General features: G+C 53.6%; 1 protein-coding gene across 3 annotated transcripts; it reads right to left on the bottom strand.

Annotated features, from left to right (window-relative positions):
* Nucleotides 1-25: 25 nt before the first annotated feature.
* RABL6 (RAB, member RAS oncogene family like 6) lies at nucleotides 26-26,390 on the bottom strand. 3 transcript variants are annotated; one of them, XM_079112772.1, is made up of 15 exons: nucleotides 25,996-26,389; nucleotides 16,001-16,135; nucleotides 14,872-14,919; nucleotides 11,086-11,138; nucleotides 10,230-10,321; nucleotides 7,261-7,401; nucleotides 6,722-6,827; nucleotides 4,985-5,088; nucleotides 3,628-3,968; nucleotides 3,231-3,378; nucleotides 2,441-2,656; nucleotides 2,064-2,349; nucleotides 1,598-1,769; nucleotides 940-998; nucleotides 26-856 (listed from the first exon to the last, which is right to left on the bottom strand). In XM_079112772.1, the coding sequence occupies exons 1-15, from the start codon at nucleotides 26,123-26,125 to the stop codon at nucleotides 680-682; spliced, it is 2,208 nt and encodes a 735-aa protein (XP_078968898.1). In that variant the 5' UTR covers nucleotides 26,126-26,389; the 3' UTR covers nucleotides 26-679. The 3 variants fall into 3 exon arrangements, with proteins under 3 accessions (XP_078968898.1, XP_078968899.1, XP_078968900.1); XM_079112773.1 differs by lacking the exon at nucleotides 25,996-26,389 and adding an exon at nucleotides 19,302-19,458; XM_079112774.1 differs by lacking the exon at nucleotides 2,441-2,656 and having other exon boundaries at nucleotides 25,996-26,390.
* Between the last annotated feature and the right edge of the window lie 7 nt (nucleotides 26,391-26,397).

The raw sequence follows: 26,397 nt of genomic DNA, 5'->3' as shown, positions 1-26,397 counted from the left end.
CCAAAGAAAGGAAGAAGAACAGACACAGTGGTAAAACCAGAGCTTTATGGTCCGAGTGGAGTGTCTCAAAGGTGCCTCCAGCTCCAGCCTGGTTCACCTGTGCAGAGGTGCGTCTGTGCCCAGCCTCTCCCAGGAGAGGCCTCACCCTGCGAGGCAGGTGCTGCCACACTCTCCCATGAGGGCACACCTGCGCTAAAGGTCCATGGGAAGGGATAGTCCACAGCCCAAGGCTTGCGACAGGAAGCAGAGCCCACCGGCATGCTGTGGCCCTGGAGAGTTTGGGAGGGCAAGCAGGAGCAGGGCTGGGTGGTGGACATCTAAGAAGCAGAGCAGCCCCACGCCCTGCCTCCGCAAACAGACCCTTGCGGGTCCCTCCTCTGCCTCAGTCACATCCCTGAGAAACGCTGGGGACTGGCTGTGGCTCTTCCTGGAGAGGACCAGGTCATCTACCAAGCCAGCTGCAGCCCAGCTGTCCCCTCCCTCCCTGCAGAGCAGGCTCATGCTGGCCTGAGGCCCAGCACCTGTGGCGCCTGGCCTGGGGCCTCTGGCCACCAAGGCCTGGCCCTGGGCCTCCTCCAGCAAGGAAGCAAGTGCGGAGCGTGCTGGGCCAGGCCAAGTGGGGCGAAGGCAATGGCTGGGCCACGCAGCATGATGGTCCTTTCCAGAACAAGGGTGCAGGCTAGAGCTCCTCGTAGTCCCCGCCCCCGGGGTGCCGGCCTGGGGCCCCACCCCCCAAGAAGGCCTCCAGCTCCGCACTCCGGGGGGGCTTCCTCCTCTTCCTCCGTTCCTCCCCGCCTGCCTCCTTGTCCTTGCTCTTCTTGTGTTTGCTCTTCTTCTTTGCAGCCTTTTCTTCCTCCTGGTGAGGGGCATCAGTCACTGGGGGCCACAGTCCACCTCCCCACAGTGCCCAGGCCCAGGCCAGTGGAGGTTGGCTGATACCTCTTTGCTCTTCTTCTTCTTCTTCTTCTTCTCCTTGGTGAGCGGCCTGCCATCTTTATCTGCATGGGAGACATGCCTTAGCTGTGTGGCTGCCTTGCATGGCTGGCAGACACCCCACTGCAGGTCAGGCCTGGGAGGAAATTCCTTCTGCCAAGTGCTGGGTTAAGGTGCTGGTCAGAGGCTAGCCTGGGGCACCAGCAAAACAATGTGTGCTCATAACTGCAGACCCCACCAGCTCTGTCCACACGAGGGGCCAAGTTCAGAGTAGATGTGAGCTCTCAGTTTGTTGCCTCCAAGTGCCTGTTATGTGGACTCCTCCAGTCTGGCCCTGACCCACAGCCCCAGAATACTCATAATCCTGGGGTGTTGAAAGAAAAGAAAACATCTGGGGATTAGTAGCTCAAACTCTCAGACCTTGGCCCTGCCCTGCACTGTGATATCAGGCTTGGGCATGAGGCTGCCTCAGTCCTGGGCCCTATCAGGAGGCAGAGCACAGCTTCTGTACTCTGGAGACCCCACTGGCCAACAGCCAGCCCAAGGGGAAAATCCCAGGCTGGGCTGAATTTGGCCCCTTGATGAGGACCCCCAACCACAGGATGAGAACTGTGGCCTGCATCTCCAGGCTCCAGGGTGACTAGCAAGCCCCACACATGCCCACCTTCCTCGCTGCTCTCCTTGGGCCCTGTCTTGTCCAGCCCCAGCCCAAAGAGATCTGCATCGTTCTTCATTCTGAAGGAGGGCACGGGAGGCCTGGGTGGCGGGAGTGGCTGGGCAGGGTTGGTATCCTCGTCAGTCACATCAGAGGGGTCTTCTCTCACAGGGAGTTCATCCTGGACAGGGAGAAGCTGGTAGGGCCACTGTCCCTCTCCACCCCCATATATCCCCTGAAACGAGGTGGGGAGTTCTCTCAGGGGACCCCGGAGACTGGGAGGCTGCCAAATGTACCCCAGTCAGGACCAGCAAGGCCTGTGCAGGATATTCCACATCTACTGTTCCCAGCCCTGCACAGTGTCACAGCAGGACAGGAAGCTAGCAATGTCCCATCTCTCCTCAGGCCCTGCCCCAGGAACCTCAACCCTCCTGACCTCCATCTTGGGAGGGCACAGCCAGCAACCCGTCCTCACCAATTTTCGCTGTGTGTCTGACTCTTCGCTCTCAAAGTCGGGGTCATCCATGACGAAAGACAGCATTTGAGCGGCGATGGGTCCTTCGGGATCACTTTCTGAGGATGACACCTGCCCATCTTTACCATCCCCAGGTCTGCGAGAGGAGCCCTCTGTGGTGAGTTTGGGGGGCTTGGTGCTGCTGAGCTTCTCAGGCCCTGAGCTAGTGGTGAGACCACCTGGCCAAGAGGGCGCTGTGGCTGGTGTAGGAGTTGCTGTCTTCGGTGGCCGTGAAGCCTTGGACGACCTTCACAGCAAGAAGGGTCAGGAGCCTGGAGCCAGCCTGGGCTGCCCTGTCCCCCAGTTCCTGGGTACTCCCTAGGGGCCCCACTCCATACCGTTTTGGCTCTGGCCCTGAGCATTGCTGGGGAGCCAGGGCAGCACTTCTGGAGTGACCTGCCACCTCCTCGGCTTCCTCCTCACTTGAAAGACTGATGTGTGTGCTGGGGATGGGGCCGGAAGGCAGCAGGGGTTTGCCACGGGGCTGGTCTTCAAGATCCACATCGTCTTGGAAACCTGCCACCATTGGGTTCCCTCCCAAGGCCTCCCCGTCACTGCAAAGAAGGGGCAGGGCAGTCAAAGGCCACAGGGGGCTATGTGCTACTTGCTCCTCACCCCTACTGCCTGAGGGGCTGTCCCACCCTTGGGTATACCCTTGGTGGAAGCAAGGCCCAACCTCCATTTTGGGGCATATGAAAGGATGGAACCCAGGGCTGTGCTACCACCTAGCTACACCCCCAGCACTTTTTATTTAGAGACAAGGTTTGGCCAAGTTGCCCAGGCTAGCCTCAAACTAAAAGTCCTCCTGCCTTGGCTTCCCAAGTCACTGGAATTACAGGTGTGTGCCACTGTATCTAGCTCAGCCTCTGGTTTTTGAGGCACCTGCTCTGGCCCACCTGGCAATCTGGTGCTATGTGCCTGAACCTGAGACCCAGGTGGCCTTGCCCACAACCTCCAAGTAGACCAGCCTAGGAATGTGCTCAGGGCCCAAGTGCTTCCCTCAGTTCTCTGCCTAATTCTGCTTCTGTCCTCAGTGCTGACTGCTTCACCCAGAGAGCACCAGGGGTGCTATGTGATACCCCCAGTGGTGTCCTGGATGTCCCTGCTCGGCCTGCCCACTATCCATACCTGTCGCTGTCCTGCTGTGGACCTGCTCCGCCATTCTCACTCCTGGGCGGGGCTGTGTCTTCCAGGAAGCTGCGGTCCAGCCTGTCTTCAGGGACAAAGTCCTCAACGTTCTGGACTCTTGCTGGGACCTCTGCAGCTGCAGCAGGTTCTATAGAGGGCAGATGCCGGCTCCTGAGCCCTCAAAGGGCCCGTCCCCAGACCAGGGAAGGCCTTATGTGCCTGGGCTGGAGCCCACATCTGCCTCCAGAGTTTGGCCATGGGGCTGCCTGCCCAGGAGGAAGAGGAGAGCTTGCCTGGGACATGGGGGCCATATCCTGGTATGCAGGGCACATGGGGCCACAGGTGCAGGCTGCCACCCCATGAGTCCACCTTGTGAAAGGGCTGTTCCTGGGCCTACCTGGAGGTGAAGGGGCCACATCTGCAGCTGCCGAGGTACCAAATAGCCGGGAGATGATGCTGCGTCGTTGGGGTGGGGGTTGGGCAGGGGTCGAGGGGTGTGCAGGAAGGGGCAGGGCCTCGGAGGAGGGTGCAGAGGATGTGGGTGGCACAGGGGGGCAGGTCAAGGAGGTGCTGAGGGGCAGCTGGGGGGTGGGCTGGGGTGTGCTGGGGCTAGAGCTCCCTGTGGACACAGCACTTGGAGGCACGATCGGCGACTGGGAGCCTGAGGACGGGCTCTGCCCGTTGGCTGCCAGGGGGGACACGTGGCCGCGGCTGCGAGCCTCCATCATCTCAAGGAAGCTGGAGGAAGGGCAGAGGGCTGGAGTGAGGTCTCTCACCTCTCCCTCCCAGGCTCTGGAGGGCAGTCTTTCTGCCACAGGGTACTGGGAGTGTCCAGCTGGCATTACACCCGAGAGGACAGAAGCCGAGGCCCACCCGATTGTCACCCACTCACCCTACAGCCTCTGCCCTGTGGAGGAGGTGCTAGGGATGGAACCAGGGCCTGTGCACGCCAGGCAAGCACTGTACCACTGTACACCCCCAGCCGAACCCAGGGTGTCTTGCGACAGAGCAGTAACTTGCCCTGCACCTCCACTCTCCATCAGTGCACCCCTCCCAACAAGTTCTCCATTCATGCTGGCACCAGTCTGGGAAACCAAGCCACAGCAGGGTCAGGAGGCAGCCAAAGTTCATCAGGGACCAGCTGGTCTGGCCAGAGCTGGGTGGGCCAGGTGGCTGTCTGCCCTGGCCTATGACTACATGCCTGGTGGGCGGCAGGTGTGGCTCATTCCAGACAAGGGGGTCAAGCCAGGAAGTTACAAGCAGCTGCCCTGTCCAGGCCCACCTCTGTGGACTGTGCCCCATAGCTGCACAGGCTAAGGGAGTACCTGCAGGGTCTGTGGAAGGAAGCCTGGCACTGAAGCTTGGGTATGCCTGGTCCACCACCATCCACCCTGTCCCCAGGAGCCTGTTTAGGGGGGCTGGGCCCACGCTGCCTTAAGTGTAGCTCCTTTCTTGATTTATTTCCATTTGTTCCAGACATGTACTGACCTGACTAAATATTTTATTATCACACATTAATAATATAAAACCTTGACAGAGGAAAAGGAAGGACTGCAGGTGGCAGCATGAGGCACTTGTCCAAGGGGGCTGGGTGGTCAGGATGGGGGCACTCCCCACACACACTGTGCCCTCGAGCAGACCCAACAATCCCAGGTGTGCAGCTCCCCCTCCCACCACACTAGGGCCCACTGGTAGCACCCTCCCCTGCCACGGAGGGGCTGAGGCCTACGGGTCCAGCTCCCAGGGTCACATACAGGCCGTAGTTCTGGTCCTCGGTCTCCTGCTGCACTGACAGCTCCTCCAGCGTGGCATCAATGTCCAGCTGGTTCGTCTCCAGCTGCCGCAGCAGTGTTTCCCTCTGCAGGACAAGTGGACAAGGCTGAGTAATGCACCTCCTCTCCACCCTGGTGTCCCACTGGGCAGGACTGTGAGGACAGCTGCCCATGCAGCCAGCCCATGCAACTCAGAAGACAGCCACATGGGACCCGCACCTGAAGGCAATCCCCTTCCATTTCCACAACACATCTCTAGAGGTTCAAAAGCCCTGATGCTTATCTAGAGAAGAGCACCTGCCATTCCCGGGGCACACCACATGCACGGCCTCTTCTGATGCAGAGCTCAGTCTTGCCAGCTACCTGGGCTGAAGACAAGGGTGGTCCCCATGCACACAAACAGCCATGGGAGGCCTCGGAACAGCTGTGGTAGAAAGGCTCAGCCAGTCACGGCCTGGGGCAGACTGCAGCCCTGTTGGTTACACCAGCCCTAGCCTCTGATTCATGGCGATTCTCACACTTAGATTCAAATTAAATAAAACACAAATGTTCCACCCTTGGTCACCATAGCCACACTGAGGGCTGCAGGCCACAGATGTGAGCAGTGCTTGGGAACAGAGTGAAGTTCCCCCACACAGGACCCTGCACACCTGGCCTTCCTCCTAGCTGATGGCTCCCTGCACAGCCCCAGGGTGAGGCTGTGGGTACCCAGGTGGGCAGCCACAGGTGTCCTGCCCCTCGTCCTCTGGGCCCATGCTCAGGACCCACAGACCTCCCACTCCTGCCCAATCCACTGCTCTCACTGGAAGGCCACCACACAGGTCTGTGGACCTGGCACACTAGGAGTGGGATGGTGGCAGGGCTCCTAGCACATCGCTGTCCACAAGGCTATTCCTGAGGTGGAAACTGAAAGGGCCCCAGAGGCTCCTGGGGAGTCCAGTGCTTCCCTTGTCCCGTGACAAGGCACATGTGCCCCACGGGACACACGATAAGAAGCCAAGGAGGGTGCCTCACCTCTGCAGTCTTCTGCCACAATCCAAAAACCACCACTGAGCCACAAGAAAAACCCCAGCTGGAACCAAGGGAGGGTCAGTCCACAAGACACCTGCCTAGACCTCAGAAGAGAAGGTCACGAACCCCAGAGCAGATTAGAAGGGTAAGGTTCATGCAGGTGGGGTCCTAGAGGGACACTGGACAGAAGAGTACGACAGACTGATGCTGGTTCCTTTGATAAAAGCACCATGGAAACAAGACATGGGTGCTGGACACTGTGAAGGATGCAGGGACCTCCTTATCAACTGCACAGTGTTAGTAGCGCTGAAAGAATCCCAGATGGAGGCACATTGGGAAGCAGAGCAGGCCAGGTGCGGGGCCACAACAGGCCTCCTCACCTCACCCCACCCCACCCACACAGGAGGTAGGGATGCCTTGGGCCTGTCCTCCAGAGTCCAAGGGTCACAGTCCAGAGTGAGTGCTGGCTCCACACATCCCCTGGAATGCAGGCCATGAGGACAGGGCCTCAGTGTGACTGGGACCTCTGCATCTGATGTGCATCTGTGGAGGTGTGGGCACCACAGCTATGCCAGAAGCAGAGGGGCTTCCTGTGTGGGGCCATGGCCAGCACTCCACCCTTGGTGGCGTGGGGCAGCCCTGCTGCCTGTCCCAGCTCCAGCCTGCTGGGTCCTTGCTGGTGCCCTTGCTGGTGTGACAAGGACTCACCTGCAGCTGTAGAAATGGGATGTTGAAGAACTTGTGCAGGTACTTGAGACCAAAGCTGTTCTTCATGGAAGACTCTGCATAGCGGAAATAGGAGGAGCCTGGAGGTCTGTTTTCAGAGGAGAAAAAGGTAAGAGAAAGGCCCTTGGTGGGGCTGGGCTCATTCCTGTGCCAAGGACCAGAGTGAGGCCTCCCTCCTGCAGCAGGCTGGAGAACCAGCCATAGGTCCTGGACAAGCTGGACCAGTGGTGGAGCTCTGGATCCCTCTGGGGTGGTTTAAGGAACTGTACTGGAACCAGGTAGCCCCCAGGAATCCTGGCACCTCACCCTCACTCACACGTCCTAAGGCACTGACATACTGAGGAGACCTGGGCCTCAGGGCTCCAGAGTCCTGTCCCAGGCCCTCACTCCTGGCTCCCCAGCTTGGGTCAGGGCTGCATCACTCCATCTCCCGCAACAGCTGCCTTAGTGTTCGACAGCTTGTCTGTCCTTCCCCAGTGCTACCTGAGCACAGCATGCTGCCCAAAGTGGGAGGCACTCACCTGTCCAGGTGGTCGATGAAGTCACGCACATCGTCCGGTAGGATGACTCGGTGCTCACCCATGTCACGGTAGTTGCCCAGCACACACACCGGCACATGGGTTGGCACTTTGGGAAGCTCCCGGAGGACGTAGTTGAAGGTCCTTTGGGAGGGAGAGTATCTCAGTCTCAGCAGCACCCTCCCACCAGAAAACTGTATGGACTGGGGCTGCCCTTCACCTCCAAGACCCCATCCCAAGAGCCCACGTCACTGTGGGAGGGCTCTGGAGAAAACCAGTGAGCACTGCAACCCCGCAGCCTGCAGTGCTGCCCACCTCCTCTCCCAGATGGCACGCACCTCTGCACCCCAACTCCAGGCACCCCATTCCCCTGCCTTTCCTCGTCCGTGTCCCTACAAAACTGCCTCCAGTTTCGTCTGTTTCCAGCATTACCCTGAACGAACACACCACGGGTGGTTTGTCTCAGCTTCTGGCAAGCACCACGGCCAGGGCTGCAGCTTGCCCACATATCTCCCTGTTCACTGGGCTCCTGGACGCCACTGCCGAGGTGTCTGCTGTGGGCAGAGCTGTCTCCAGGGCCTTGTTCCTCAGCAATCAATGCTGCCACGTTTGCAGGATGAACAGGCAGGTCTAGGACTGACCTCACGTGGGTCTTCCCTGTTGCTTGACTTCACAGGTTGTTCCACACTGTTTTCCAAGTGGCTTGGAAAGGCACAACTGGTGGTGTCACTAGCTTTCCCCACGGAAAGCCCATAACTGAAGCAGCCTCTCCTGCATCTCCCCATCTGTGAAGTGCTTCCAGGTTCACCCGCTGGCACCCCCATACCCAGACGAGCAGCTGCACCTCTTCCTCCCCGGGCAGCCTGGCCCTCCTGCACTCTGCACACTGTAGCCCAGGTGCACTTGTGGCCCCGTGCTCAGTCCAGCTAAGGGCTTGCTCTTCACTGGCCTGTCCCTCCAGCTCTGCCTGCTGAAAGCTACAGAGGCCTTATGTGGCTTCTCTGCAACGGCTACAGGACACTTCAGTGGAGCTGAGGTGGCCCCTTGACATCCAAACTCGATTTCACATGGGCAAAGCCACTTCACCCTCCCCGGGGTTGATGGGCCACCCCCACCTGTGCAGGAGAAATGTTCTCCTCCCACCTCGGCACCAGAGGGGGAGTGCAGCTTTGTATTGCAGGTGTGCGGAAGGTGTACTCCACTGAGCCGCACAGCTCCTGGCCCAGGCCTAGTGACTGCCTGTTCTGTGTCCAGCATGCTGCCTACAGCCTCACAGGCTGATGGTCAGCCCTTGTCAGGGGTGCTGCAGTTTGGTCCCTACAGATTGTGAGGGCTGGGGAAAGGCTCTGTGGTCCTGCAATAGCTGGCAGGGTCTGTGACAGCACAGCCCATGGCCTCCAGACCCAGCAGGTCCAGGTCTTCAGAACAAAGTCAACAGCATGAGCCAAGTGCAAGCTCTAGCTCCCAAGGCTTAGCATGAGAACCCACGAGAACCCACGTGGAGATATGTCTTAAAAGAACAGAAGTGCGCCTCATGGGTAGAAGCAAGACCCCAGCACACATATGGCCACAGTATGAGGAAAGGTGGCTGGACCCTGCCAGCAGTCAGCAGTAATGGCTCTGACACTGTTCTTCTGCATTTTCCATTTTTCTGTGATGAATGTGGACTATGTATGCAATGATGAAGGTAGGGCTATACATGTGGCCCAGTGGTAGAGCTCTTGCCAAGCATGCATGATACATCATTTAAGGGACTAAATAACGGACCTTAGACAGTAACAGGCAGGCTGGGCACTCCAAAGGCTACTTCTAGAATGGCCATCAGGCTATTCTGTTTTTTTGTGGTACTGGGGGTTGAACCCAGGGTCTTGCCTGCTGCTAGGCAAGCACTCTGCCACTGAGCCATATCTGCAGACCTTTTCACTTGTTTTTTATTTTATTTTATTTTATTTTGTTTTATTTCATTTTATTTTATTTTATGGTGCTGGGGATTGAACCCAGGGCCTTGTGCTCCCAAGGCAAGCACTCTATCAACTGAGCTATATTCCCCAGCCCCGCTTTTCACTTATTTTGAGACAGGGCCTCACTAAGTTGCCTAGGCTGCCCTTGAACCTGCAATCCTCTTGCCTTAGCGTCCTGAGTAGCTGGAGTTATAGGGTGAACCACTGGGCTGGCTCCTTCAGCATTTTTTGGGGGGTCAGGGGGATGTGGGGTACAGGGACTGAACCCAGGGGTGCTTCGCCAGGCCACATCCCCAGTGCTTTTTTAAAATTTGAGACAGGATCTGCTAGGTTGCTTAGAGCCTCACTGAATGGCTGACTATAATCCTCCTGCCTCAGCCTCCTGAGTCACTGGGATTACAGGTCTATGCCACCACACTTGGTTTCTTTCAGCATTTTTAAGACTTCAGTTTTCTAAAAAAATCATGTGTGTATGTGTGTGTGCTATGTAGAGCAGGCAAGACAGCAAGGCAGCCCTTGACTGGTCCCTGGGACCTTTCTCTAAGGAGTTGTAGCCCATGGCTGGTGACAGGAGGACTGCTGGTCTCATGCTGTGTCAGGAGTCCCCTGGGAGCACCTACGGGCTGTTGTTCTGAAGGTGGAGGAGTCAGGCTTCTCCAGGTCCACGGGGCAGCTCTGCAGCTGGCTTGGTTTCTCTGCGCCTCTGCCCACTACTCACCTTTTCTTTGCCCTTTGCTGTCATGAAATCTCCTAGCAAGTCATCAAGTGCTGGGGGGTCTTGAGGTGCCCTCAACATAAGGGGCTCCCTTGGCTGCCAGGTTTCTGAGGGTGTCTTCAGGGCTATGAAGGTGCCTCATCCAGAACACCCTTTGTCACTGGCCTGCCCTGATCCTCCCATCCTTTCACACAGGTGCAGACGTGGGCCCACCCTGTCCCATGGCACAGACATGGTCCTCCAGGCCAGGGACACTGGCTGCCCACAGAACCAGCAGAGGGATGATGACCACTTACCACTGCTTGGTGATGTCAAACATCATGACCACCCCATTACAGTTCTTGTACACATCTAGGAACTCAGCATCCAGGGCCATTTCAGACTCTGCCTGGGGACAGGAGTGGACAGGGGTAAGACTGTGTCCAAGGCCAGGTCCCACCCTTGTGGACCCTGAGTCACCTGGAAAAGGTTGAATGGGACTTTTTCAACCTGAAGAGAGAACATGGAAAACACACGAAGAGCAAATGCTGGGGGTGAACACAGGGTTAACCTGTGGTGGGGTCCTGCAGCAAACTCTGACTCTGGTGGGAGTAACACTGAGACACAGGGAAGCAAGTTCTGGAGCCATCAGAACTTTCTAGAACACACAAACTGGAGCCAGATGGATGTGTATGGCACTTAACTGTCCTGCCTGGAAGAAGAGGGAAGAGGCATCCTGCACAGAGGGAGCAGCCAGGGCAGAGCAGCCTGAACACCTAGGAGCAGGGCACCTCTGGGACCACAGGATGGGGTGCACTGTGCTGCATGCAGCTCCAAGGCCACAGTCCAAGATCTCTAAGGGTTAGGCTGCGGCAGTCAGATAAAACGTGGCCACTCACCTATGACTCAGGCCATCCAAACCCTAATGGGGTCGATGAAAAATGAAGGGCAGACAGAGTCACTCCCATGGGGCAGCCACCCCAAAACTCAGCCTCCAGTGGCACGGGGTCCTGGGAGCGCCAGGAATGGTCAGCTGCTTACACATCCATGGAGTAACTGGGACACTCAGGGGAGCCCAAGATGGGCAGACAGTGGGGTCTGAAGGGTTGGAGGCAGCCAGGGGTCCTAAGTGACCACAGACAGCCTGTCTGGGGTCCCGACACTGCCGCTTACCTCCTGGGGATCATTCTCTGTCTTCAAGCCGTCACCTCGCTTTTTGCATTTTCCTTATTAAATGACAAACAAAAATTATGGGGTGGAATCACTAGGCCCAGGGGTTGCCTCAAGGAGGCATGCCCCTCCCAAGTCCCACCCTGGCCCTGCAGGGCTACACTGGAAAGTGCCCTGCTCGGCTACTGACCCAAGGGAGTACTCCTGGCAGCTCCAGCTGCCCCTTACTCAGTCTTGGGAGAAAGGGAGAAATGGGGCCCCCATGCTGGACAGGGCCACTCAAAGGACATAGACTGGCAAGAGCCTGGGCAGCAAGGTAGAGAGCAAAGGCCCAAAGGGCCCAGCAGCTACAGGATGGGTCAGGTGGTTAGATGGCTTTTGGACCTGTGCCAGCCATGTCTGCCACTGAGGGCAGGGGGCCTCCTGCCAGCTCAGTCCTAAAAGCCCCAAGGCCAAGCCCAGGGCAGGGGCGGGCACAGAGGACACAGTTTGAAGTAAAGGGCCCCCACCAGAGCAACGCTGGGGTGACCAAAGCTGCAATTCCTAAAGTAGTTCTCATGCTACACCCTGGACTTCAGGTACTAGTGCCGAGTGTAAAGATGCCCAGGATTCAGCCCTGGCACAGCCTGTGGGGAGGATGGCAGTGACTGTGGCCAAGGTGGCCAACCCAGGCTGTCAGCTTTCAGAGTCATTAAGGCTTTCCTGACCAGGGGACCAGAAGACCGACAAGGGTCTGCCCAGGGTGACACCAGGCACTGTGGGGTCCTGCTAATGACAAGACGGACAGCACTTGCCTGCCCTTCCCTCCATCTCTAGAATGTTCAACTGGGCAGGGGTGCTGCTCACTACCCGGGTATTTTAGGGTAAAGAGCCCAAGAACAAATGAGGCTCATTTATTTAAAGTGCCAAATCCACCTCATTCCTGAGCCCATTTCTGAACTTCTTGCCTGGGGAATCAGGTGCCTGGCCCAACTCTCAATGACCCTCCTAGGCTGGACACTGGGCCTCACCCCTCACCCAGGCACAAGCATGCTGATAGCCAATGACCTTGCGCCTGTCCACACCCCGCTGTCAGGAGCCTCCTGCTCAACCAGCACACTCGGGCACAGGACTAGCTCTTAGGGCAGGAAGGCTGGAGCGGGACAGGAGCCTGAGGCTTGTTTGGTGGGACAGGAAGATCAGAGGAAGTGAAAAGCCATGGCGGCTGTCCCCTGTCACCATTCCTTCAAGAAGCCCTTCCACATACCCATAAATTCTGCCCCACACTCTTCAGTCAGAAGCTTGAGTCCACATGCCTCACCCGCTGGCCTCGAGCCCTCAGCTGCCACCACTGTTCCTGCTCTGCTGCTATGAGCAGCACTCAGACCTTGTCCCGTAGGGACCAGCACTTCCAGAGGTGCTTTCCTCCTCAAGAGAAAGGTTGCTCCCCCCATGAGCAAGCAATGCAAGGCCACAAGGAGCTGGTGCTTGCCTGGTCATGACTATGCCTGCATGGCCCAGCCTGGCTTCAGCTGCGTGAGTCTCTGCCAGGTAAATGTGGACCCAGGAAGCTCCCCAAGCCCAATACTAGAACTGGTGCCAGAGTCCAGCATGGCAGGAGAGTGCTTCTGGGCATGAGGCATCACCCCCTGCTCCAAGGGCCCTCATGCCAATTAAGGGCACGGCATGCCCCCTGGAAGGGGTACTGGTCTGAAAGGCTGAGCCTACACTGTGTTACAGCCCATGTAGCACCCAGGACTTGGGAAATCCTGTCCATGGGACACCTGCATCCCACTGCAGCAAGTGTAACCAACGCCGATGAAGGGGCTGGGGAAGCACACAGCTCAAGACCACGGCCCCTTCGTGGCAGAGGTGCTTTCTCCTAAAGTGGCCAGGACAGGGTCATGGTGTGGGGGACAGCTTGGCTTAAGCTCCCTGGTGCTTGCAGGCAGATGCAACTCTTGCCTCATGGTGGGGACATGTGACTGGGCCAGAGACATGTGCACATGGGTGTGCAGAGGAGGTGTGTGGAAGCACACGTCAACACAGGTCCAATGGGATGGGTTTGAGATGGCCTGCCCCTGGAGCAACCACTGATTGACAGCCTCAAATATCCTTGACATGCCGACATCAAACTCGACACGAACTCACCCTGCAATGAGCATGGGGAGAGGAGAGGAGCATGCACATCCTGCACTGGAAACCATAAGCCCACGAAAGACACTCTTCCCAAGGAAGCCCTGTAATTGGAGGACTCAGTACAGCAGGTCACCTCTTGCTTAGCAGCACGTATCATGTACGCGCGCATGTGCACACACAATACTGGCACCAGAAAAGGCTGAGATCTCACCAGAGGATCACAGAGGGGGAGCTTGTGACCTGACACAGGAAGACAGGAATGGGATCAGATGCTATCATGAGGACTGCTGGTCCTATGAGTTTGGCTGGGGAAGGTCTGCATGTGGACTGGGGTCTGCCCAGAATGAAGGAGCTGGAGCCTTGGTTGCAGGCAGAGTCCTGGACTTGAGGCACACTCGAGCGAGTTCCTATTGCTCAAGTGGTCCTGGCATCTGTCCTAAGCACGGTTAACTTTCTCAGACTGTAAGGAGGACTGTCACCACTGGCAATGTCTATACCTCCTTCCAGGAACTTCCAGGTCCACCTAGCTACTTTTGGCAGTTGACCACTTCCTGAAGGGGCAGCTACACAGGCTACATGGACACAGGCTGCACAGACAGCATGACACTCCTCAGTGACTTCCACTAAGACAGCATGACCCCACAGAACTCATGCTGCCTGCTTTAAGTCAAACTCCAGTTAAACCAGTTAAAACTCCTTGTGGGAAACCTCTCTGGAAAACACCCTGGATCTAACACAGGCACTGGCCAGGGGTCAGTCTCTCCTCCTCTGCCTAACTCTTTGCTCCTGCCTTCTATGACCAGGCATGGAAGACTGTCCTCCCAACTCACGGTACCCTTCCTGCCAGGACTGCACGTTCCGGCTCTGGGGTGCTGGATCTGTGCCTCCCATCTGAACCAGGGGCTATGCCAGATCAGGTTTCCCAGCACCACAGCTGTGGCCAGGCAGGAAAGCTGAACAGGGGTCAGAAGAGAGTCACAGGGCATCTGCAAGTGGGAGCACATTTAGCTCATGAGGGACCCTGGTCATGGGTGGACCACTAGGCATCAGGTCTCTGCCAGGTAAAATAGGTATGCCCCAAAAGTCACCCGTGTGCCCCACATCCAGCACCCCTCCTTTCCTTAGGGCAGGGTTGCCAGCTGCTCATACACTGGAGTTCCAGGGTAGCTGAGGGAGACCATGACAGGTCTGATCCTGGGTAGTTATCTACGCCAGCTACGACAGGAAGGGAGGCTGGCAAGGGAGCCCCACAAGGGCCACAGAGCTTGAAGCGTGCCCGCCCCAGCAGATGGCCAGTCATTCAGTACCAAACAGATACCCAAAGCAGACAAGCATGTGGTGGCAACAGGCCCACTGTGAATGTCTACCCTGTCCACCAGATGCAGAGGGGAATGTAGGGTACCTAGAACCTAGACCAGGCTCGGGAGGGAGCTGATGGCAACCAGAACCTAGATGTGAAGAGCTATCAGCAAACTCAAATCTCCCACAACACTTGTGCGGCTGGTGTCTGATGTGTGTGACAGGGCAAAACAGGACCTAAGGAGGGCACAGGACCTCAGCGTAGAAGCCAAGACCCAAGGTTACAGGCACAAAACATGCACATGCAGTGGGTATGTGGGGCTCCTCTACTCAGAAAAGGGGCTTTAAGCAGAAAGTAAAGTGGCACCTTACCTTTGTCAACCACATCCCAGACTTCGACCTTCACTACATCATCAGTGGCTGAAACAAGGAAAACCCTCAAGTTAGTGCCCAGCTTCACTCAGGGACCAGTATGCGTGGCCACCTGCTCCTCCCCAAGACGCCACTGGCCATGGGACCTGTGCATTACCTGCTACCTGACACGTGGCTCCCTGGCGGGAGGCAGGGTGGCTCTTTCAGGCCTCGGCAGGCCCAGCAGCAGAGCACACACACAGTGCCTCTTGCCCTCAGGCAGAGCTGCGAGCTTCTTTGTGGGGTCTCTTTCCTCGTAAGCTCTGCGGGGCTATGTGCCCAGCTTTGCTCTTAGACCCCAGTGCCTGGGGAGGCCTGAGCAAAGAAGGGGGTCTCCTTGGAAAGTGGCCTGGCTGGGCTCTTAGTCCTGCTGGGTCATCAGGTCACTCCACACAATGGACAGACTTGGACAAGCATGGCTACCAGAGTCACATCCTCCTTGACCTATTTCTTCATCCTCTGGCCTCCGATTTACTCTGAGCAAAGTGGGAACACTGCTCAGTGCTAAAGGCCAGAGCTCTGTTGGACACGGGAGCAGGTCCAGGGGCTGTGGCCCTGTGGCCCACCTGCAGCTCCTCCTTGGGCTCTCGAGGTCTGTGGGTCCTCACGAGAAGACCACCTTCCAGCTCCTGCGACCTCCCTGCTCTCCGCAGCGTCACTCTACTCCACAGTGCGCTGCGGTGATGGGAGCCCAAGGCCCAGAGGGAGGGAGGACCAGGCAGAAGTGCACCCACCCCAGGGCCAATGCCTGCCCCGTGTGCAGGCCTGTAGGATGCATCTCTGTGCACCACGAATGGCTACTCCAGAGACTCTCTGGGGAGATTCAGTCTCTGGAAGTGCTTCCTCTACTACTCTGCTACACCTATGGCCACCCTGGGCCTAAGGATCAAATTTGAGATGAAATTTCACGGGTTTAAATCCAGAGGGGGTGATTCAATAGCACCTTTAATAAGTGTCCTCAAAACAGCCCTGAGTAAGTCTAGCTGGAATCTCCACAGGGTGGCTAGTGTTACCTCAGGCTGGGGAAAATGTCACCCAGAAGTAAGAGGGAAGGGACACTGACAAATGGGAGGAGGGGAAATGCACTCACTCTTGTAGTTCCAGTGGATGCTGGTGACCTGGATCTCCTGCGTAGGGATGTACTCCTCCACGAACTTCTTGCCCTGCAGCCGGTGCCACAGAGCTGTTTTGCCTGTATTCCTGTCTCCCCGGATCACTATCTTCACTGGGGGTGAGAAGCAAAAAGAAAGAAGAGGAATCAAAGTCATGATTTAATAAATGACTGCAAAGATCATGTCTACTCCACTACAATGCAGTTTGCAGGAACCAAGTCCCAGGTGAGTAATGGGTAGGGAAGAACTGGAGCAGGCACACTGACAGCTTCTCCCAAGGCACAAGGAAGCACAGCAGTGAGCGAGCACCAGCGCCATGGGAAGCAGCCAGGGCCAGAAGTCTTCCCCCTAGGTTGACAGAGGCCATACCCTGGGCCAGGTTTTCTACTTGGGAGAACAGGATCTCCCCTGGGGGACTGCAGGGGCCTCAGGGTGAGGGATGAACCACGCAGGGGCCTTGACCTACCCAACAGCTGGAAGTGCATGGGGGCACCCTGGGCTTCTGTGGTTTGCTCCTGACCTACTTTTGCCACAGTCCCTTTTTGGCTGGTGCTGGGAATGAACTCAGGGATTCACAAATGCAGGCAAGTGCTCTACCACTGAACTGCACCACCATCCCCTTTATCTTGAGGGGGTCTGGCTACATTGCCCAGGCTGGCTCGGGACTTGTGATGCTCTTGGTTCAGCCTCCTGAGTTGCTGGGCTACAGGCGTGGCCACTGTTCCCAGCTCCCTGGTGTTCTGAATGCATGGTTTCACAGCGGGCTGCAACTTATCTCTGACTTTACTGAGTGTGCCAGGCCTGTGCCCTGAAGTCTGCTGGCTCCAGGTGAAGGTCAGGGTCAGCAAAGTTGAGCAGTGCTGGAGCAAGTGAGTGTGGGATGGACGTGAGGGGAAGCAGACTCTTGAGTTTTCTGGTAGTCCTGTTCCTGAGATCAGCAGTTCTGTGGGAGGGCTGAGGCACCCATGGCTGGGGAGGAACCCAGAGTGCAGTGGTCAGGGCTGGCACTTCCTGGGCAGCCTTGCAGGCCGTGTGGAGGGTAGACAAGTTTTATGTTGCCATGCGCCTGGATAGGGCCACAGAGGGCACTGTGAATAGCAGGGACTGCAGGAATAAGTTAGGGAAGGGTCCAGGGGGACAGGGGAGGCTTGGGAAAGGCAGGTCAAGGGCAAACCCAAGAGTTCCTCTGTTCACATCCCTCCCAGGTTGTCTCATCTGGCTCCCTTCTCTCAAATTCTTCTGTGGTGACCAGGACCCCAGACACCAAAAGCCAGTGGCCACCTTGGCCTCAAAAGCTCAGCTGGACTTGTCCCGTGTGGTCTCTCAGCCTGTCGAGTTTCTTTCCCTTGCTCCTACTTCAAGGAATCTCTGTTCCCACTGACATTAATCTCTTTTCCAGAAGCTTCACTAAGTTTTTCACCCCACTCTACATTCCTCTCAAGTCACAACTTTACTCCAACTTTTCAAAGTAACAGCTGTTCTCAGATCTCAGGGACTCACCCTCTTTCACGTTCTTTTGTCACCGGAGAACATAAGAGCTTCATGTCCCAATTCCAAACAGACGTACTCCTATGCTCCACACACTACAGGAGCACCCGAGTCTGTGACTCAAACCCAAGCTGCAGTGAAGTGTGTGGCCCAGGCACCCCTGCTGGCTTGGAGGAACTCCACCCACAGGAGGTCCCCACTGCAAACTCAGGTGCCCTTGCCCTTCCTTCCTTCCACAGGGGTGAAGGGGACAGAAGGGCAGTCTGCAGTCTGTTAAGGCAGTAGGCTCCCAAAACCCCTGCAAGGCACCAGCCAGGACTGAGGACGATGACTATCTACTATCCAGGCCATGTAAAACGCCCTTTTCTTTTGGGTCACAAGGTGGTGACAGGGAGTGTTAGCCTCTGGAGCTGTGGGTAGCAGGAGCCACTCTGCCTGCCAGGCAGGGCTATGAGGCAGGAGCCAGGGTGTCACCACCACTCAACTCCAAGTTCTTGGGCCAGTCTTGACAAATTTTCTGAGTATTTACACACAACATGTAATCTGTCTAGATTTATTGGCATAATTGCATTTAAAATACTGTATCTTTTTCATCTCTGAGTGCAATTATGTCCATTTAAAAGTAAGTTTTTCCACGCTTGCATAATCGTGTCAAAATGGACCCCAATATTATACGTAACTGTAATGTTCCAGTCAAAACAAAAACAAACAAGCTGTGATGATGGCATGTGCCCGTAAAGCAGCTTTCGAGAAGCTGAGGTAGGAGGAAGGATCACTGAGCCCAGGGGTTTCAGGGTAGCCTGGACAGTATAGCAAGACCCTGTCTCAAAATAAAAAGGGTTAAGCTGGGCACAGTGGAGCACCCCTGTAATCCCCATGGCTCGGGAGGCTGAGGCAGGAGGATCTCGAGTTCAAAGTCAACCTCAGCAATTTAGTGAGGCCCTAAGCAACTCTGTGAGACCCTGTGTCTCTAAATAAAAATAAATAAATAAATAAAAAAAAATAAATACATAAATAGGGCTGGGGATGGAGCTCAGTGGTGCAGTGCCTGCCCTGCAGGAGAGGCCCTGGTTTCCTGCCCCAGCACCAGGCACACATTCCCTGGTGCTCACATCTCCTGCTGGCCTCGCATTGGCCCTTCAGAGCCCTCTCTCCACAAGACCTTCCTTCCACACGCCTCCACTGGCTCCCCCTGGGTCTCCTCTGTTCCTTCTCTCTGCTCTTCCTTATCAGAAGTGTGAGCACCCAGCAATGCCACCAAGGGCTCCTGTTGCTTGGGGGTGCACCTCAAGGTCTGGTATGTGGCATTCTTGTTATTCAATTCTAAGAAGCTTATTTCCATTACTACTTCTGTTAAAGGCATCACTTGATTTCCAAATGTAAGATTTTAAATTCCTGGTTACTAATTGCTACTGAGTTTAGAGAAGGTGGTATAAATTTTGAAATGTATTGAAACATCTGATGGTCAGTTCTTAATTTTCCACATGGGATTGAAAGAATGTGTATTTTTTTAAACTGTTAACTTTTCTCACATAAATTAGACAATTTTTTTGACTCTTCTAGTCAAATCTTCTACAGTGATTTTTGGGGGCTATTTTACCTTCAAGTACAGTGAGAAATGAGTTTCATTTTTCACAATGGTGCAACTGTCGGTTTCGTCTTATAGGTCATTATTTTCCTAAATATGCATTAGAACCTATGCATATATTTAGAATTATCTGCTTTGTGAACATTTAAAAATCAAACAATCCTTCATCTCTCACGATGTCCTCTGCCTCAGCATCTTCTTACCTGCCATTAACATAACTAACTCGACCTGCTTCAGTTAGCAGTGTTCCAGCCCTTGTGGACCCCCCTTCTCTTGCTCTCCCTCTGCTACTGTGAAGATGTCACATGAACCTTGGCAGGCGTTTTTCCTGTGGGTGTGCAAGGTTCCATGAACCCTTTCAGCCTGAAAATAAAAATGGAAAAAATGTACATCCTTTAGTTCTAGAATTGTTTTCCTCTATTAAATTTTTTTTGTCCCCCCTTTGTTTTTTCCTGGTACTAGGGACTGAACTCAGGTGTGCCCTCCACTGAGCCACATCCCAGGCCCTTTCTGTTTTGAGACAGGGTCTTGCTAAGTTGCCCAGGCTGGTCTCAAACCTGCAACCCTCCTGCCTCAGCCTCCAGAGTGACTGGGATTACGGTGTGGCCACCACAATTAGCTGAATCAAAAAATTTTAGTAAGACTTTTAAAAAGCAGTTTTAGCAGTTTTAGATTTGCAGCAAAACTGAGTGGGAAATACAGAGACATTATGCCCTGCCCAAGCCCACAGCCTTCCTGATGATAGGCATCCTTACCAGAGGGTCCACCTGTAGTGACTAACACATTGTACTTCCCTGCTTCTTGGTGATGCACATCCTGAGTTTGGATAAATGGGTGATAACATTTGCTATGTTGTGGTACCAAACAGAATAATAGTTCCACTTCCCTAAAAATTCCCCATTTCATTTGATTATGGTTGAATCCATCTGCAAGAATCTGTGGTGTTTCTCCAGGCTGTCTGGACCACCACCAACCAATGAACACCTTAAGGAAATCTCCATTTGAGATTTTCTGGAGGACATGGATGATCTGTGGGCACACCCACTCAGAGGTCAAGCAGTAATGACCAATTCCAGGGCTCCAGCAGCTTCTCTGTGGAGGGATCCGACGAGGCCCACCCTTCTGCAGGGTCTGTGAACAGCATGGGCAGAAAGGCAGCAGCTCCTGCTTCATCCGCACCTGGAGTCTGCTTCTGAGGACAGATGAGCAGCTGTGTGCCCACATTCCAGACCTGTGGGGCACACTGCTGCCAAGGTAGAGCTGTCCAGGAGATGGTGACGACACTGCCACACATGGAGGCTGGGTCTACTGTGAGTGCGGCCTGAGAGAAGGGACTGGCATTTCTGTTTTGGAAGTTTGTACCTGAGGAAGAGATGGCCTCTCCCCTCTCCCCATCTTCTTATCTTGTGAAGACCTCAGTGAATGTGTATGTCCTTGTCTTAGCTCAGACTTCAGAGGAAAGCTTCTCAGGTCTCACTGTTACACATCGGTTTGGGTAGATGCCTTTTGACAGGTATGCCTAGTTTGATAAGAAGTGTTTCGGGGTTCACGGTTTTTGTAACTCATGTGTTGAATTTCATTAAGATTCCTGTATGTCTTAAGATTGAACTTTGTTTTCTCCTTTAATCTGCTGGTAACTCACACATACTTCTGTTGGACAATCCTTGCATTCCTACTTGGTCTTAATACACATTTATTATTGCTATTACTTTATACTTCTCTAGACTCCATTTTCTGTTCTGTTATTAGGCTTTCACATCTGTGCTCATGAGTGGTGCTGTTCTGGTCTGTCAGGGGTCAAGGCTTTTTGGCTTGAGGAACGAGCAGATCTCCTGCCTTCTGCATTTACATACTGTCTGGACACACTGTCTCTGGGTGACAGCTGGAGTCCACACTGGTTCTGTACTTCCTGTGGAGTCATTCTCTAGGACACTATCCACCCAGAGTTTTCAATTGATGGGCATAAATTACCCATAACACTTAGGGTTGGGGATGGGGTTCAGTGGTTCAGTGCTTGCCTAGCACAGGTTCAATTCCCAGTTCTGCAAAGCAGTTACTCACTACATCTTTATATTTCATATTTAGAGCCTTGTATTCTGTATGACTGGTATTTGCATCTTATTAATATTCCCAGAGTTGCCGCCTTTATTAGTCATTACACACAAAATGCACCGTTTTGCTAAACGTCTCAGCTGGTTCTTTATCACGTTTCTGCTTTTTTCCTGTTAGTTCTTTCCTTCTACTTGCTCAGTTGTGCTAGGTTTTTACATTATTCTTAGGTCAGTGACTCTCAAAAGTTATGTGGGCCTTTCCTGATCACTGAGTTGTGATTTCCATTTGGTTTCTTCATTGACTTATAAATTATTTGGAAGTAGCTACCATTTGAATCTTAAATGTCATCCCCCTGCCCCCAGGTCTGTGTATTACAGGCTTCATCCCCAGCATGATGCTATTGCAAGATGGTGAACCTTTAGGAGTGGGGCCTCCTGGGAAGTCTTGGAATTATACCCTTCAAGGGGACAGTGAGACCTTGACCTCTTCCCACCCACGCCCACACCCAGGCTCTAGCCACAGGTGGGTGGCTTTGTTCTGCCATGGTCTCCCACCATGATATGCTGCATAAGCCCAAAGCCCAGGGCCAATCAACCCCCAACCAAAACCTCCAAGACAGTGAGCCAAGATAAACCTCTCCTTACTATGAGTTGATTATTTCAAGTATTTGTTAGAGCTACAGAGAGCTGATTGACACAGAAGTATTCTCAAGTTTCAGAAAAGAACTGAGGGCTAGGTGCAGCGGCACACACCGGCTAGCTACCTGGGAGGCTGAGGCAGGAGGGTCACTTGAGTACATGAGCTCTGAAACAGCCTGGACAACACAGGCAGACCCTGTCAGTGGCACTGGAGTCACAGAATGTGGTCTTGGCGTGCATTCTTTTTCCTTTTTGGTACGGGGGACTGAGCCAAGGAGCCTTAAATCACTGAGTCGCATACCCAGCCCTTTTTTGCATTTTATTTAGAGATAAGGTCTCGCTGAGTTGCTAAGTGCCGTACTAAGTTGCTGAGGCTAGCTTTGAACTGGCAATCCTACTGCCTCAGCCTCCTGAGCCGCTTGGATTACAGGTGTGCACCACCATACTGGGTCTGACATACATTCTAACGTGTTTTTGAGACTGTCCATTTTCATAGCTGACCTTTAAGAGGGACTGAAGAGTCACGTACAGATAGTTGGTTTCTGTCTGTAATACCCTCCCTACTCCCATCCATTCTTTTACCTCGAAGTGTTTTCTGTGTGACATTACTACAGCTGGGGCAGCCTCTTATGGTTCACACTTACCCATTATCTTTTCCCAAGTCCTTATTCCCAGCTTTTGACATTAAGTTCTGGAGTATCTCTTGGAGACCATATGGCCAAATTAAAGGGAAAAAAAATCAAGTCTCACATTCCTACTTGGAACTGGGGAGGCGTGCTTGATTACATTATGTGTCTGATGACAGAAATGGTATTATTTGGGACTGGGGCTGTGGCTCAACGGTGGAGCGCTTGCCTAGCGCATGTGAGGCAATGGGGTTTGAGACTCGGCACCACGTAAAAATAAATAAATAAAATAAAGATACTGTGTTCATCTACAACTAAAAAGACTGTTAAAAAAAAAAACAGAAATGGTATTATTTGTACCATTTCATTTTATGATCTTAAGTCCCTACCCTGGTTTTCTTGCAGCCTTTGCTGCCTTTTATAGGTTGGATATGATTTTTTACCCCTTTTTTCTGCCTGGTATTTATTTGGAGGAACTGCAAACTATTTTTATTCTTTGAAAAGGGACTCTTAAAAATTTGGGGGGAGGTACTGGTGATTGAATACAGAGGTACTCAACCACTGAGTCACATCCCCAGCCCTATTTTGTATTTTATGTAGAGACAGGGTCTCACTGAGTTGCTTAGCTCCTCACTTTTGCTGAGGCTGGCTTTGAACTTGTGATCCTCCTGCCTCAGCCTGAGTCACTGAGATTACAGGCATGCACCACTATGCCCAGTGACTCTTAAAAAATTTAACACTCACAATTACTGTAATGTATACTAACGTTAAGATACTCCTTTCTTTCCCCTAAACAATTTAAATAGCTTTGACTGCCTTAACTCTAATCAGCTTTCATCCTGGGTTACGTGCTGATTTCCACTATTTTAGCTCCTTTTATTCTCCCCATTGTTAAAACCTGGATCTGGAATGCCCCTACACCCTCACAAGGCTCACGTGTTGAGAGTCTGGTTCTCAATGCAGCAGTGTGCAGACATGGGCTTATGGAAAGCGACTGGATCATGAGGCTCTGATGATCTCATCCACTGAGGGGTTCATAACTGAATGAACTATTGGGAATAGTGAAGACTGCAGGTTAGGCCTAGCTGGAGAAGCAGGCCACTGGAGGAATGCCCTGGAAGAGCACATCTTGTTTCCTGACCCCTTCCTTGTGATCTTTCTCTCTCTCTGCTTCCCGGCTGCCCTGAGGGGAGCAGCTCTCCTCCACATGCCCTTCTACCATGACGTTTCTGTCTTGTCACAAACCTAAAAGCAATGGAGCTGGCTGACCGTGGACTGAACCCTTGAGCTAAAATAAACCTTTCCTTCTTTAAGTTGCTATTCTCAGGTATTTTGTCACAGAGAAAGCTAACACATATATAAATTCTCACCACCCATGATTAAGGTACCAATATATTCATATTTCACTCCCACTGACCAATTTCTCTGCTGACCTTTGCTTTTTGAATCCTGCACCTCTTTTGGGCTCAATTTCCATCTGTCTAAAGAACATCCTTCAGTGTTTTCTTCTGCAATAACCTCTGCACAGCAGGCTACCAACCTGAGGCTGAAAGCAGTTTCAGTCACTTTCCTTCCAGCACAGCTGCAGAGTCAGGCACAGACCCCCAGGCTGACTGTGGCTTTCCCCGAGGCCCTGAGCTCTCCAGAGCTGTCCTCAGCTCGGGACAAAGTTCTAAGAAAGTAGTCTTTTGCTCTAGAAATGTGGAGGATTTTTTTTTTTTTTAAGTACTGAAAAGTTCCAATGATGTATCCAGTTATGGATGTTTTTTAAATTTCTGGACTTGCACCTCTTTAAGTTTCACATATTTCACAAACTCTGGAAAATCCTCAGCTTTCAATTCTTCAAATACTGCTTTGTCTCCATTCTTGCTGTGCTTTCCTTCTGAAACCTGTTCAGACATGCCCTGGAATCTGCTTACTCTGCCACACTTCTCCAAGACTAGTTCTCTTTTCTACTGAGTTACTGTGCTGCTTCACCTGTCAACTTTTTCAATTTCCAAGCTCAGATTTTTCACTTGTAGGTCTGTCCCAGCATCCTCAGCAAGACCAGTTGAGAGTTCCACAGTGACAGTTTCCTCCTTCAGGACACTGCCCCAACACTAATATTTCTCACCAAACAGCAGGAGAAAGGGGTGGACTGACCATGGCAACCTTCTTTCTTCCACTTTAAATGCAAATGACTTCTAAAATGGGAATAAGATCCAATGTCTCATTCAGGTTTTGATTCTAATTTGATGGGTGTGCTGGGACTCTGTGCACGTGTGATGTGAGACACTTCTCATTATCCTATCATTTAAAAGCAAATGATTTATAGGCCCCAGGAGGTAATATTCTATAAGATAACTCAAGTGCAAGGAAATAAGAGAGTTAACTGAAACTCTTTCCAATAAGAATACTAAATCTATAATTATGATATTGCTGGTTTGTTCCCTAAAGTAAGATATTTGGGGAACTATGCACTAGAAATCTTCTGTTCTACTAACACACAAAATGAAAAACTTTCAAAACTGTGTATTATTTAACAATAGAGACAACATCCTTCTAATACGTAATTTTGGTACAAATCCACATTTCTCTTAAATTGGTACCTTTCACTGAGCTATAGGAGATTAAACTGGAGAATTGTTTTTTACTCTAAGGAATGTCCTTTCTACCCGGGACCACAAGAGGGCAGGCCTTTGGGGAGCCCTTTCTGAAAAAGTGAGCAATTTGCAGTTCAGATCTAATTTCCAAGGGAGTAGGATTGGGTTTCAAAGTATCACTGTAAGCAATAAACTTAAATAAGAAATCCAAATATAGATTCCAAAGATGTGCGAAAGTGAATATTTCGACTTAACACTCTTTTCTGAATGTGCGAGAAATACACGCAAATTTTCAAGATAACACGTCTAAAATGAGTTTGCTTTCAAACCTGCATAAAAGTCTTCTTAATCAGTTTTTTTAATATGCCACAGTATCATCGAAATATCATGGATAACATAGGCTCCCCTTAAAGTGAGTAAAGTGAGATGGGGTGCAGCGTGTTCCAAAATCTTCAGTAATGTAGGGAAAGAGTTGAGAGCACAGTATCAGGGCAGGGAACCACATAAAAGCCTTTGGATTCTGCTAAAAAGAGCCTGCAAATGGAAAAACTCAAAAGAGGTCAGGAGGACAGTGCGCGTCTCCGAGCTGCACGATTTACATAATTCATGACGGAACGAGGACCCCGGGGCGCTCCCGGCGCCGGCACAACCCCTCCGTCCTCAGGGACAGGGAGGTCTCCCACCACCACCCAAGAGTCTGTGCCCCTGGAGCCTTTCTGAGGTCGTCCCCTGCAAAAGCCTCTTTTAAGAAGAAAGGAAAAAAGGCGCAGCGTGGCGGAGACGCCGGCGAACGGCTGGGCAGCCAGTCGACAAAGAGCCCACCGCTCCAGCCCAGCCGCCGCGGGCCCCGCGCTCCCTCCCCGGCGTTACGTAACGGTCCCCAGGGCGGACACCGCGGCTGCGGGCGCGCTCGGCGCGGCGCTCCTCGGCCCCGCAGCCGTCGGACGAGGCGCCCCGGCCCCGGCCCCGGCCCCGCGCCCGCGCGGCCCGCGCACTCACTGTTGTACTGCACGCCCTTGGCGAAGCGCCTCTGCAGCGCCTGGTTCATGGACTGCAGCCCGGCGGGGATGTTCTTGTCCCGGCCCGGGGCCTGCTCCGACCCCACCAGCTTCTTCAGCGCGGAGAACATCTTCCCGCTGGACGTCCGAGCCGGGCGCGGCCCGTGAGCTCAGCGGCGACGGCGGCGCGGTGCGCCTCGCACCATGTCCCGGCTACTCCGAGGCCGGAGCCGGTGCGGCCACAGGCCGGGGTCCCGGCGGCGGGCACGGCCTTCAGCGCCGCTCGGGGGCCTCAGCCGCAGCGGCTCCGCTGTGGCCCCCGCGGCCACCGGCGCGGCCGCCGTCCGCCCGTCAGCGCCGCCATCTTGGCGCCGGCGCGGCTACGGGGCGCTGCGAGGGACAC

The sequence above is a fragment of the Sciurus vulgaris genome, assembly GCF_902686455.1.
Source record: "Sciurus vulgaris genome assembly, chromosome: 15".
NCBI classification, from domain to species: domain Eukaryota; kingdom Metazoa; phylum Chordata; class Mammalia; order Rodentia; family Sciuridae; genus Sciurus; species Sciurus vulgaris.
Note: the sequence above shows the minus strand (reverse complement) of the source record. Positions and strands in the feature narration are given on the sequence as shown.